At 44.5% G+C, this 15,106-nt stretch overlaps 1 protein-coding gene across 1 annotated transcript in view; it reads right to left on the bottom strand.

The window, feature by feature from the left end:
- Positions 1-6,097: 6,097 nt before the first annotated feature.
- Positions 6,098-15,106, bottom strand: part of LOC125742123 (voltage-dependent T-type calcium channel subunit alpha-1H-like) — a 47,366-nt gene continuing 38,357 nt past the window's right edge. The window contains 9 exon segments of the mRNA XM_049013803.1: positions 6,098-8,294; positions 8,381-8,553; positions 8,759-8,927; positions 10,872-11,171; positions 11,251-11,372; positions 12,223-12,301; positions 12,924-12,994; positions 13,237-13,370; positions 14,997-15,106. Coding sequence (XP_048869760.1) covers positions 7,146-8,294; positions 8,381-8,553; positions 8,759-8,927; positions 10,872-11,171; positions 11,251-11,372; positions 12,223-12,301; positions 12,924-12,994; positions 13,237-13,370; positions 14,997-15,106 — 2,307 coding nt within the window. The 3' untranslated portion in view covers positions 6,098-7,145.

Consider the following 15,106-nt stretch of genomic DNA (forward strand, 5'->3'; position numbering starts at 1 on the left):
TGCTCTGTGGGCATGTAATAGAAAGACTCGTTAAATGTGTGTTAATGATTGATTTATAATCATGGACTTTCCACCTTCAGGCTGAATATGTATTTAAATGCTGCTTTTTCACTTTCCGCTTAATAAGTATCAGGGGACTCAGAAAAAACTGCATAAGATTATACATAAGTACCAAATTGTTTTGGCTTTTATTGTGTAGAATGCAATTTTTTCTTTGGTAAAATTTAAATGTATGCATTTTGTTTATTGAACTGCAGCGATACGTTGGTGAATGGTATACGTATAATTTATTGTTATTCTCTTTAACGAATAAAAAGGCAAATTGCTGTATTTTGTATGCTTCAGTCATAATATAAAATGTTACATTATTCTATCATCGTAATGCCAGTTGAACGTGAACGGTACCATATAACGTGATATTTCTTCTTCATGTGAAGTGCATGATCAGGAGCTCGCGCGCATAGTATTATATGAATGACATGCTACAGATTTAACATAATGTCTTTGTAGGATCAGGGGCACAGCTAGAGATTTCTGGCCCGATGAAAGCATATCCTACTGGCCCCCCAACTTAGGCAAATCTAATTATGTTCCAATTTGTTCGAATTTGGGAAGGAGGGAACCTGTGAACAGTGCAGAAGAATACCACATACTGCCCTGATTAGCGATACGAACCTTGTAACTATTATCAGAGCAACGTTAATACGGTTCTCGCGGATTGGTTCCCCTTGCGGTTTGATAGGACTTGGTGCTTCCACACGGCGGCTGTTATCAGCCACGTTCCCTTGCTACAGTGACAGGCATTTTTATCAGTTATTCATCGAAGACGTATGCCTAACTACCGTGCTGCAATTGCAAATACGTATACTATAGCTAGTTTGTCATCGCTATTGATCAACTGAATGTGCCAATTTTACAAATATTTCTAAATATTTATGTGAAAAATGCAGCACACGTTATATTTGCCGGTATAAGATCACTTATAATTATATTTATTATATATGTAATATAAGAATACCTTAATATTCAGAAACAACTGGCACAAAAATAAATGCGCCAATTTGTTTTAATAGAGCAGCGATCCTCAACCCGTGGGTCGCGACCCAAATTTGGCATGTTCTGAAATGGTCGCGAGGCAGAGTTGGAAATGTAAGTATTTTAAAACCAGCAAACTTCTAGTCTGGATCAGATTTCCGAGTCCCAGTCGTAGAATTAACCTATATAAACGCGTCTTGGGTTTACAACTGTTTAGCGCAAAACTAGTGAATACTCATCTAATCCAAGAAGCCAAACCACAGATGCTTAATTTAATATTTTTTCGAACATCCAATCAGATTTGTGCAATAAGAATTGATTGGCGCAAAACGCAGAGTGCGCTGCCTGCTTGATCATACCGTTAATTTAAATCTATACCTCATATGGGGTAGCGACTGAACCGGTATGGAAAAAATTGGGTCGCGGTGCAGAAGTTGGTTGAGAACCACTGCAACAGAGATCTCCCAAGTTAATTTTGGTATAATTAGTTGTATCAAATGACCACTAGGTGCCGCTATTAATGCACTGTACAATGGTACCATTTCTCAGCTATTACTGCATAAATATTGCAAACGGCTCCATGATTGCTGCACTGTACCATTTAATAGGGCCACAATTTAAATGAAAAAACATCTCTAGGTTGTATTCACCAGTGTCATCACCCGAGGTTACAGAAGAGAGATTACTTTAAGTATATTAAATCGTTTAAATTATGACCAAAGAAATATATTTAAATCATAGAAATATACTGTAGAGAACAAATTCCACTTTATGAGCTTGTTCATTACAGCTTTGTAATGGAAAATATATAGAACGTATTGTTTTTGTTTGTATCCAGTGATTAACAAGGTATATTGAAGTGCAACCCTAGAATCCTAATATGAATGTTTCCGTCCATCCACACATTATACCGCGGCATATAGTATTTTGGCAGTACGTGCGATATCCCGGTATTTCCCGATAAAATTTGCCTTCTCTCTCTTTTTTTTAACTTTCACGGCAGCCACCCCTTCCTCCCTCTCGGATATTGCCCCCTCCCTGAAATCAGTATGCCTAGGGTGGGAAGTCACTCGTCACTTAACGTCCTTCTACGCAACGTCTGACCGTCGAAGGTCCCAAACCGTTAAATTAGGTGTCCGAATTCAGGTGCTGTATCCTTCTAAGGCTACATCTGAAGACCAAATATATTCGCAAGACTGTTCCATTTTGATGGCTCCTTAAAATGCAGCCTGGAAATGTATTATTCTTTTGCTGAGATCACAAGATATTCATTGTCTGAACCATTGAAGGACACAGCCTGCAAAGACTATACAGGCCACGTCCTTCAACGACTGCAGCCCTAGAGCAGAAAAATCCCGATTAGCAAACAGGACGCAGCACTGTACTGCACAACCTGTAGCTGGGGTAAACAAAATGGGGTACAGTACTCATCTAACATAAAATACCCATAATACATCATAGCAATTATTAACGTATATGTTAAGCATTTGTATATTAACTTAACTGTTCTTTATATTTTAATTGTTCTTATGTGTACTCTTTTACAGTTTTGGGTTGGTAAGATGGTGTACATGTGTTTTAATATAGTATACAGTAGTACAGCACTGTATTAGTGTGCAGTTTCTTGACTATTTAAGTAGCACAGGTACAGTGTAAGTCCAGTAGGTTGTATAGGGTTGTCTAACAGACAAAATGTAACCTGATTATTAAGCGATGTAAATCTGTATATGTATTTTAATTTTTTAAGGAATGTTGTATTTCTCTCTGACAGTGTTTCACAGTTCTGGTCCCGAGGTACCACAGTTTGTCTTGTTATTGTTCAAACCGATCACTTACTGCGTTATGATCGATTTGAATATTAAAATTGAATTATTTTCTTTGTGACATTTATAAGATAGGCCTATACATCAGTATTAAAACAACCTAAGAGATATACTGTATTACTTTAACCTGATTTGGTTCAATGATTGAACTAGTGGAACAAATCTGCTTTCTATATAATTAGAATAATCACAAAACTTTTATTATCTTAATGTCCATCCATCCATCCATTTTCCAAACTGCTTATCCTATTGGGTTGTGGGGGGTCTGGAGCCTATCCTGGAAGCAATGGGCATGAGGCAGGGAACAACCCTGGGTGGGGGGGCCAGCCCATCACAGGGCACACTCACACACCATTCACTCATGCATGCACACCTACGGGCAATTTAGCAACTCCAATTAGCCTCAGCATGTTTTTGGACTGTGGGGGAAAACCGGAGTACCCGGAGGAATCCCCACGATGACATGGGGAGAACATGCAAACTCCACACACATGTGACCCAGGCGAAGACTTGAACCTGGGACCCAGAAGTGTGAGGCAACAGTGCTAACCACTGCACCACCATGCCGCCCCCTCCATCCAAATCATTTTACACAAATACCACTGGAAATAAACAGAATTAGATTTTTCTTTATAAATCAATTAAAAGAGAGAAATCAGAAAATTCAAGTTAAGCCAAGATCAGTGTCCACTAGAAACAGCCCATATCTAAATAACGAAGAGTTACGCTTGTGCAGAATCAGAATGAACACAGCCGTCCCTCGGGACTGAGTGTTAGACCCGCTGGCTAAAGTCATTAATCTACAAACTATCTAAAACCTGGGTAGCACTAATTTATTTCTCAGTGCACTAATCCTGAGAAATATCTAGTCAGGGTCAGTAACCCTATTAAGCAACACAGGCAGTCAGCTAGGATGTCAGCTACTGAGGGGGAACTAGCCAGGCGATTTCAGTTTGCATCAGCAAAAAATGTCAATAGGGCCATCAAATGATATATTTTTTAATCATGATTAACTGCTAACTTTCACAATTAGTTGCACATAAACTCATTGCAATACCATCAAAAAATGTTGTAATCTTTATATTCAGTATGGAAATTAAATTCTATTAAATATCTTTGGACATAATAGACCCCCCCTGGGCCGTCAAAATTAACACAAGTAAAACTAATGAAATTAAGAAATAATAACATGTCATAACTCTAAGATTATTCCTTATGCATTAATGCCGTAACTTTAACAGCCCTAATTCTTTAATTTTTTTCGCACAGTCATACAGTACATCTATCTTAGGTTATGTTGTATGAAAGATGTGTTAAATTGTGCATTTCCTTCCAAGCACCTGTTATTTAAGATATACAGTCCCAGTCAAAAGTCTGCACACACCTAATGAAAAGCTGAAAAGATAATGACCCTAAGCACACCTTCAGGCTATGTAGAATCCCCCAACCTAAACCCTGTGAAGCTGGTTTGGGATGAACCGGATTAAACAGTAAGAGCAAGGTAGCTAACTTGTGCCCAGAACTCATGGAAACTCCTTCAGGACTGTTGGAGAAGCATCCCAGGTGGCTACATCTGGAAGCTGGTTGAAGGAATGCCAGGAGTCTGCAATGCTGCCATAGAAGCAAAAGAGGGATAATTTGAAGAGTCTAACATTCAAGAAAATTTTGTGATGTTGAACACTTCTCCTAGTAGCATTTCTTATGTATTACTTCATTGACTGGAGGCCATTTTAACAGAGCTAAAATGAAGAGAAATGCAATGAAGCAGGTGTGTCCAGACTTTTGACTGGTACAGTATTCTCATTATTATTATTAGCAGCAGTATATATTTATAATAATGTTATTTATACAATAGTATGTAATTAGTATATAATTATAAATAGCAATAGTAGTATGTTATTTAATATGCTTTAAACACAGTTATATTAAACAACAAAATATTTCTTTACTCCAATTGGCATTATAGATCTTATTCTAACTTACTCCACTGCAAATTGAAAATCCACTGGCTGAGCTCAGTGTGCGCTAACCTATAAGGAAAGGGTGAGACGTTTCAGAGATTTTTAAAATTTTTAATGTATTTATGTTGACTCTGTACACATGAAAGCAGTATTTGAAATAATTTTATTTATAATAGAAATATGTTTGGCATCACCCGATTTTCTGGTGGTTGGTGGACGGAGGTTTAGAGCAGGGAGGCGAGGTTTTTAGCCGGCTGGGGGACCTCAGGGTAGAATCATCGAGGAAGCAGATCATGTGGGCTGGATGCAGCGAAGCACAGCATGTATGGTCCTCTCCACCGGCAAATCTTCCTTAGAGCTGAATATGAGGCAAATAATCTTTTGCCAAAAGAATAATAATAATAAGAATAATAATAAGAATAATAATGAATTCTCCCACAATGTGCGTAAAGTGTGTTAACATAAGAGCTGATAGTGTACAACATACTGTCCATGCATACGTTCTGATCCGAAACTCAAAATCAGATTTCACATTTATTTTTCACATGCAGCTTTTTTTCTGCCCAGTACCCTGGGCCTTTGATGATTCATCCTGAAGTATGTGAACAAACGGATACCGTTGCTCTATATTAAATTAAATAATGTCTTTTATCTTAGAAACAAAGCGAGTATCACCTGGGGCAAATTTTAGACCATCAGACAGTAATAATAATTTAAATGTCAAAATACTGTTTAATACTTAGATTTTCACCACTCAGTTCCCATTCTGCAAAACGTTAGACTATTGCAGATAGCCTAATTACAAGAGAATTTTTTCTTGCCTTTCTTTTAAAACATCTTAAGAAGGTGCTCAATAAAGTTTTTTTTTTTTTTTTCGCCAAGAGAAAGACGAATTGTATCACAGAATTCCACATTTTGTTTAGAATTTCCCCAGTTACATAATGAAAAAGGGTTTCTTTGTAGTGGATATGAGAAAAAAGTGACAATAAGACACAAATACAGAAAAGCAGGCCATTACCTTGCATCCCATAATCACACAGAAGCTTCATTAAACATAGCAAATATTTCCAATTAAATTAACAGATCGCTCTGTGGGTACTTTCACACAACCCGATGCATAATCTGATGCATGTACCACGTATACAAACATTTCCTATGAAAGATTAACCTGCTTTAATGACATATTGTTTCTGACCCAGATTAAAACAGAATTAAATCAGCCATAAAATCCTGCCATAATCAGGAATTCAGTTAAATGCAAAGGCACCATGTCAAAGCTGAAATGTAAAAGCAATTTTATTTATTTATTGATTTTTGGTTGGGTGTCCAAGAAACCATGTTTCATTTTAAACAGAGTGCTGTTGGCTAAAATACTAAATTTTTCTGTACTCTTTTCTTACTGCTAAAACATACTAATTAAAATCAAACAGCCCTTTAATCTTGAGATTTTGTCCTTACACAAACCTATATCTCCATCTCAGATTGCAGTATGTACCGCGGTATTTGACAGTACGTGGATTCTCATTGGGTGCGACCAGCTTGTACAGGGAGTTAGGAGTTCAGCTCATATCACTGCAACTAATTGCTTGTCAAATGCACAATTAAAACAAAAAAAAATGCGCAGTATATGCATTATTTAAATCATCACAACAATAGCAGTCCTTTTAAAATTGGTCATTATTCCATTAAATCAGAGCAGACGATAATGTTAAGCTATCCTCTCAATAAATTTATCCTAGCAAATCCAACTTTGAACCGTGATTATTGCACAAAGGCTAAACCTCAATAGTAGTCTGGTTCTTGTTGGATTCAGTTAATATAAACAATTTATATTTCTACCCCAAGTAGAAAAAATAATAAAAATAAGCTTTAGTGTCAGTAGGTTGTGTAAGCATACTACATTTGAACAAGCCGTCGTCAAAATGAAAACTGTACGAATTCAAGAGGACAACGGAACACTAACCAACTTGGAATTCAAATTAAGGTGTGCAAAACGTTACTCAGCTCTATAAAAATATGTGCATATGAATACATATTTTCTGCACAGATACATTATTTCCCTCTATTTACAGCACAAAATGTACATACCTTATCTAATGATGCACCTTAGCATACTGTGCGGTCGCACAATACAGTGCCAGTTAGAAAGTAGACGTCAAAGAAATCCATGGTATTAAACACAGTAGACACTTGAACCCAAATCAATGTGATTGAGTCCTGATCCCAAGTTCCATAAGAAAGACTGAAATTGCATATCCCATGTTGTAAACCCGGCTCTTGAGCCCCAGTGACTGGAGTTGCACAGGTCACCCCTGAAAGGCTTTGGCTACGCCACTGGCTCGTCCTCGTCCCTTGTGCTTGCCATGCGGACTAGCCCCCTCTTCCTACTAGAGGGGGTCTTGGACATATGACCCCGGGTCTGCCTGCTGTTGTCCATGCCCCTGCTTCCTGGGACCTGGAGGTGTTCCATCCTCACATGAGCACCTCCCTCCTGCCTGGCGTCAAACGAGTGCACGGACTGGTCGCTGTCCGACAGGATGTCCGACATGCTGCTCATGGAGCTCAAGTCCGATTGGTCGAAAGAGATCCGTGGGATGGGCAGGTGCCTCTCCACTTTGGGCGGGGCTTCCACAACGATTTGGGGCTCCAGCAGGTCCAGGGAGTCACGTTGCAGGGGCGACTCGAAGGAGGGCGTCCTCCTTCGCAGCAGCATGCTTGTTTCGGAGCTCGTGTTTCGGGAAGCCGCGGGAGTGAGGAGCTCCGTCTCCACAGGTGGCTCGACGGAGATGCAGGGTGGGCTCATCTTCTTCTTTCTCTGGATGGGGAGGCACTCGGAGGAGCCCGACTGGCTTTGCAGGGAGGACCGCCTCTCTGACTGAGAGAACAGGCCCTCATCGAATGAAGGGCAGATCTCGATGGAGTGCCGGCGGCCATCATCAGCCCAGGAGGGCCGGGCCAGGAAGCCCTCAGTGTCCACACTGTAGAACTTCTTTAGGTCCTTTTCCCTGGCACTGGCAGACTGCAGGTCTGTGGCACTGCTACAGTTCTTCAGTGGGACGGGAATCTCATTGCTGGGAGAGCTGTAAGGAGACAGGGACTGACTGCGGGCATCCAGCGGCCCACCTGCCCAGCCCGCGGCTGAGCTGTTGATGTGCCGGACCTCCTCGTCTGCGGGGTCAACCAACTCTAACGTGGAGTCTTCAGGACCAGCGCCTTCAGCAGGGCCACTGCCCGGCCTGCCTGCACCGCTGTGCTGACCGTACACCTGCCAGCGTGTCTGCCCGCTTGCCGCACGGGTGCGAGAGGCTGGCGGCGGTGAGCATTCAGGGGACGCTGCGGCTGAGCCTCCCTCCCGCGAGTAGGAGGTGCCATGTAGCATAGGGGCCATCTGCTGCAGGCTCTCGCAGGACTGCCGCTCCAGGTTGTCTCTCGAGTCGAAGCTCTGTACCTCAATGCAGTCACTATTGATTGCTTCCTAGAATCAAAAGAGGTAAATAGAAAACAGTACCCGATGCCAAGGAAGAATTTTGAGTTGGAAGCAGGCTTAGGGGCCAGTGGTACCTGTCTGCGTAGAGGTCTCTTTGCGCCGGAGCAGGATGTAAGCCGTGGAGGTGGAATTCTGGGAAGGCTGCTGTTGTCGTACAGGGAGGTAGGGCTGGCGTGAGGGGACGATCCCGGGACACACAGCTGGGAGCTCCCCCTGGAGGGCTGGGAACTAACGGACGTGACAGAACCTGGACAGAAATGCTTTGGGTTGAGGTGACAAATCTTAGACAAAGTGGCCATTAACTGAGATGAAAACAGGCGCCATCATCCAGCAAGTAAATGTCAAGGAAGGCGACACCCTGGCAGAGTATGAGAAAATCACTACGGATGATAGGAAAAGGTCATGTGACACATGCACGGGTCCTCCAAGCAATAACATGGGCTGACCGGTACCTAGGTGAAGACTCCCATCACAGGACTCCACCTCTGACAGGGGGAAGGGGGCGTTGGCCGGCCTCACCGGACGGAACATGTAGCTGTCGTTGGGTAGCGAGTGCATCCTGGACACACATGCTTTCCGCACGGACAGCAGATTCTCCCCCGCACACTGCAGAGCCTCATCCTGGACACACACAGGCACCAGACCGCTTTTGCACATGACCGACCCAAGCCTGCAAGCATGCCTGTTACCTTGGCAACAAACCTGGTGTCAAAAGGTCCATTAAAAGGGTTGGTACCCTTCAAATGGGGTGTGATCATCACATACAAGAGCGTGGATTATTCATGCACATTAAAGGGAGGGAGCGTTGGGCTTGGATGAAGTGCTCTTATCCACTTAAAGGCTGTTAACCGACTCGAAGACTCATTGACCATATTTACCGATCACAAACGAGGGTCAACAAAAGCCTTAAGATTGCACTCTCGTGGCTCGTGTCTTGTGGCATACTAATCGTCTGCGTGCATAACGTTTAATGTAAAAGAGCCCACAATGCTTTTGGGAGGCCTAACGTTAATGCATTTTCAATGAGCATAATAATTGGATATAATCAGACTAAGCATGAGACAAACCCAGCTGCCATCCCACCAAATATCTCTGTTGATGTGAAGATCTTTAGAAGTCGCTATTAAGGCGAAAGTGCTGCTTTCCGGGAAGATCATGTGATACAGTCCCTAGCGGGTTGTGTTGATGGTTGAGTGAGGCAGGCACCTGTCTGCCAGTGACAGAGTGCCCTGTGCCAGGCTCGACACTGCTTGTTAACACTCTTGGAGGCATTTTGGGTGATGTTTGGTGATTTGTGCCATCCATGTGGCAGTCAACGTTGCTATTAGCCAAGTTGCTATTAGCCAAGTTGCTATTAGCCCACTTAAAAAAAAGTCAACAAAGACTGCTAACATACGGAAAAACTTTAAGATGTAAATTTCATTCACTGACTTCATGCATTAGTAAATTAATAGATGGCATCCCAATTGAATGCAGTCAAAAAGATTTATCTAAATAAGCTATTAAGAAGCGGAGTGCCGGTCTCCGGCGCCTTGGTTCAGCATGAGTGACAGAGTGCTCTCTCTGCAGAACTTCTCACCCAAACAGAAATTAAGATAAAACCGTCTACCTTTCGAGTGAATCACAGAAGAAAATCCCCTAATGGATTTTGGTTTGGCCAGTTCTCTGCAACAGTGGTTTAATTAAGTTCCCCAAAACAGTTTTCTCGCTTTCGGTGTGTGATGGTGGGGGGGGGGGGGGGGGGGGGGGGGTAACGATTAATGGGGCACCGAAAGAATTAATGAGATTATCCTGTCTCAGGGAAGACCCAAAAATTTGTCTCCTGCCCTGAAAAGGTAAAAAACAGTCGTAGTGAAGTGAGGAGCCTGGTCTCCTCCCAGCCGAGTCCTGTGACGTGACTTTGCCAGTTAGCTGCAGGTCGATGGCCCCTTGCCTCCCCGCTGCTCCGCTTCCTGTTCAGACACGGTACCTTCCCCAGAGTAATTGTTCCCCTTCCCCACAGCCAATGGCTCGCCGGCTTGCTTTAGCTCTGCTTGGGAGGGGTGGGTCTCAGACCGGTGACCTCATCAGTTCAAGATCATATCTCTTAATGCTCGGGGTTTATTGATCAGAAGCGCTCATCCACCTGCCGTGAACCTTCAGCCCAAAGCTAGTTTATTAGCTTAGCTTGGGCCCTCACCTAGCCCGCCCCCCAAATTGAATCTTCTGGCCAAATCACTGACCCTGTTCCATTTTATTTGTCCCAAATGCTGACATGTATCACGCTTGTACAGTAGCTTCGTGCAGCTGTATCTGTGTGACCAGTTATTTCAGCTGTGTTCTATTCAGGCTTATTATTCAGAAATTGCCCCATGCCCAATACTTTGAAGGTAAATAAAAAGGTCACACAGACAATATGCTTTGTTCTAATGTTCCAGCGATCTTGGGAAATGAACAGTATATTTTTATACACTAAGAAAATCATTTGAAATATACTGAGACTCTGCTCTGCAGCACATCTCCTAGGCTTAAACCCCTTCCTGGGGCTCTCCTGACCCCCATGGACTGCCGGCAGCCCCGGCGTACCTGTGTCGGTGAGTCTGGGTGCGGCACAGAGTACCCATCCTGACTGTCAGGCCCCAGGGTGGCAGCAGCTGCGTTGGCATTGAGGCGCTGGGTCATCTCCAGCTCGATCTCAGCATCCATCTCAGCGTCCTCCTTGGCCTCCTTGTTGCTCTCCTCTAGGTGCTTCATTAGCACGGCCACCACCACGTTGACCAGCACGAACTGTGCAATCAGCACGAAGGTGACGAAGTACAGGGGCGAGATGAGTGGCAGGTAGCTCAGGCAGTGCCTGTCCTCGCTCCTGCACTCCCGCAGAGTGTCCTGCAGGAGGAGCACCGGGTTGGGCAGAGCATGGGCGTGGCTGGGTGATGCCCATCGCAGGGACTGTCCATTCACTCACCTTCATGATGCCGTTCCAGTTGTCACCTGTAGAGACCCTGAAGAGGGTCAAGAAGGCCATGCCGAAGTTTTCGAAAGTGGCATGTCGGCTCAGGCCTTCACAAGGGTTGTCATCATTGCATTCTGGGTAATATAAATGCATGCCACAGATCTAGCAGTGAGCATCCTAATGAAGTATGAATCACAAGCATTTATTATATTACTCTAAATGTTATTTATTGCTGACAACTGCACATAAGCAAATTCCACACTGGCAGGACCAGCTATGACCCTGAACCTCTTCAACCCCCTTCCTCCGCACCGTGGAGTCACATGTGAGGAAAGCTTCCCAGTGTAGAAACAGGGAGGCCTAAAATGCCACTTATAGCTGAAGGGCATCTTGGAGCAAGAGCGGTTTTCACAGGAGCGAGTCGTGATGCAATTTCCTGTGTCTCCCCTTGCAATTTCTGAGTAGAATAACCACAAATGAGGCACACACACACGCACTCACTCTGCTGCTCTTACTCGCAACCTCAAAATTGGGCTGTCTGTTTGTTCATTCCCAATAACCGTGGCAGGTTATTGAATTGCAGTAATGCATTGCAGGGCGTTCACATACTGAATGCAATTTAGCGTAACCATCACCATGCGCCTTTGAAGTCAGGGGGAGGCTCAAAGGAAGCAATGGGAATATGAGGAGGATGCATGAACTCCTCATCAATAACTAGAGTTGGAACCCACTCTTGTCCTGGATGTGTACAGCTTAGGATTAGAGTTGAGTTAAACCTGCCTTCTGAGCCTCTATGCAGCCTTTCGTTGGCTGCTTGTTTGCATGGCATGGTTCTGATTCACAGTATTTCGAATGTCAAATATATACCACAGACACGGCAGAGGTATAATGTAATGGACGAGATCTTTCTCTGGACGGAGCAGTACATCTTTCGAAGTCGCTTTGAGTGTAAAATCTGTTCGACAGGGTTGGCGGGGCACTGACCCAACTTGCCGAAGAGCTCAACACCAAGGGCCGCATAGATGAAGAACAGAAGCATGAAGAGCAACCCCAGGTTCCCCACCTGCAGGGGGAGACAGCCACAGGTTTGATTCCCGAGCATCAACGTCATAATGTCACACCGATACCTAGGCGAGTGGCAAGTCGGTACCGGGGGATGCTGATGACCCACAAAGGCAGATGCCATGGCTATGGGGGGCATCCATCATACCACGGGACACAGAGGCCTCCCCTGATATGTAGAATGATGCCAATCGTCTCAAGCCGCTAGAGAACTGCCCTTCACGGGTGAGGGATGACAGACCAGAGGGTAGCAGCCATCCTCTCGGGGATAATACAGCTCTTGGGACGATCCTATCCCCAGTCACACTGCCCAGAGATCTCCATCTGTCAGACTTGGGTTAGTGTCCCTGCCTGACTCGGTGTGTCACTGCAGAGGACTTTGTGTGAGGCACACGCAGGAAGACGATCGTGGGGAGATTAAAGGATTTGACCGTAAGCGACACAGATGCAAAACAAATGCCAGCACTTCACTAAATTAAACCACTTTGACAGGAACCCTGAACAATGAGATTATGCTCAATATACAGAATAACAACAGTATGACTTTGGAACAACTCACTTATTAAGACAAGGACATGCGGGTATGAAGGTTTGCAGGCAGAAGAGTGATATCTGGAACCGACCTGGGGCAAGGCCTGTACCACTGTGTCCAGGAGCGCGCGCATCCCCGTGGCCATCTTCAGTAGCTTCAGCACTGCAGGTACATAGGAAGATGGCATGTCTTTGCTACCCACAATTACACGCGTGGGAAGAGTGCAACGTTTATCGTACTTAGGGTGAGGGCCCTACCAGCTCACCAACTGGGGAAGATTCCGTGTTTCAAATGAAGAAATGAAGCATCTCGGATTGTTTTTCCAAAACGACCACTTCACAAGTACTGTGAGGCTCTTTGACTAAACGACGAAGGACAAAGCGTCTCAGACATGCCACACCTACCTCGGGCTATCCTGAGCACCCGCATGATGCGGATGATGGTTGGGTTGATCGGGAGGGACGCGTTGATCTCGATCTCCTCCAGTGTGATTCCCATGATGGACAGGAGGACAATGGCCAGGTCCAGCTGGTTCCATCTGGAAAACAAGGTTTCATACAGATGACAGTCCTTATTTCCAGCAAGCTCCATGCAACGTGCATGTGCCGGAGGCGGTTCTGTGCAGTGTCGGGCAGACCCACAGAGACTGGAGGACTGGAGGACTGGAGGCTCATTTATCGCCACCCTCCAGATGCAGACAGAACAAATGAGCAGCTCGGAAAACTACTAACTCAAACAAGCAAACTCAGAAAGCCATGGATACTCAAGTCAATCAATCAGGGGTGAATAGAGGGCCTTGTTTCCTGCCCTTGTCCCTTCTCCAAAACATCCGCACGCTCCAATCCATACGTTTATACCAACAGGAGTCATATTTAAATGTCACAGATATCCATCACATGACTAAAGCTTCACTTGAAACAATGAAGTATTTCGTCAACCTTTCTGAACTCTGAAGGAGAACTATCGGTCTCCTCTATGATGAAAAGTGCCTACAAACCTAGGGATTAGCTGTTCGCAGGCGAGTGGATACCCAGCCACCCACACGTGCGTCTGCACACACACACGGGCGGAAATGAGCGAGAAACTGAGGGAGGTTAATAATAACAACCCTGACGATTCCTGCAGCTCTGAACAGGAAAGATGATGCACTCAGCTGAAGAACTTGTTTGCGGCATTCGGTGAGAGGGAATGTAATCAACACCTTAGGCATAAATTAATCAAATGAGGATTTCCAGAAGGATCCATTACATAATAGGGACGCCGTTTCATACAGATACAATGTTCTTTCATTTGCATGAACAATGGAGTGAATACACTGCTTTTTTTTGCATTTCAACTCAAGGTTAAGCTATGGAGTATTTGCACAGATTCTTACACGGACGCTGAATGGATCTGAGTCTCTGAGCAAAGCCACTCAAAAGGAAAAATAGGAAGCACAGGTTCACAGTGAGCCTGGAGCCCATCCCAGGAAGCACAGGACATCCCTGGAAGGGATGCCAGCCCATAACAGGGCACATACACTACTGAAGTGCCGGATGAAACATTTGCAAACTTGAGAAGGACAAGACACACACAGGTGGGGTTTGAACATGCATCCCTGGAGATGCTGGAGTGCTACCTATGATTATGATAATCTACATCTATTATAATAATAATAATAATAATAATAATAATAATAATAATAATAATAATAATAATAATAATAATAATAATAATAATGGGGGCGGCATGGTGGTGCAGTGGTTAGCACTGTTGCCTCACACCTCTGGGACCCGGGTTCGAGTCTCCACCTGGGTTACATGTGTGTGGAGTTTGCATGTTCTCCCCATGTCGTCGTGGGGTTTCCTCCGGGTACTCCGGTTTCCCCCCACAGTCCAAAAACATGCTGAGGCTAATTGGAGTTACTAAATTGCCCATAGGTGTGCATGTGTGTGTGAATGGTGTGTGAGTGTGCCCTGTGATGGGCTGGCCCCCCATCCTGGGTTGTTCCCTGCCTCGCGCCCATTGCTTCCGGGATAGGCTCCGGACCCCCCCGCGACCCAGTAGGATAAGCGGTTCGGAAAATGGATGGATGGATAATAATAATAATGACAGTAGCAGTAATACTCCAGGCACCGTTTCTCATCGTCCTACAGCTCCAGAAGAACGGCATCAAGCGAGGTACCTCTCTTTGAAGAAGCGGCGGAAGCCGAAGGCCACGAGCTTGAGCAGTGCCTCCAAGACGAATACGATGGTGAAGACGTAGTTGCAGTACTTCAGGACCTCCTCCAGGTA

The sequence above is a fragment of the Brienomyrus brachyistius genome, chromosome 5 (genome assembly GCF_023856365.1).
Source record: "Brienomyrus brachyistius isolate T26 chromosome 5, BBRACH_0.4, whole genome shotgun sequence".
Classification (NCBI taxonomy): domain Eukaryota; kingdom Metazoa; phylum Chordata; class Actinopteri; order Osteoglossiformes; family Mormyridae; genus Brienomyrus; species Brienomyrus brachyistius.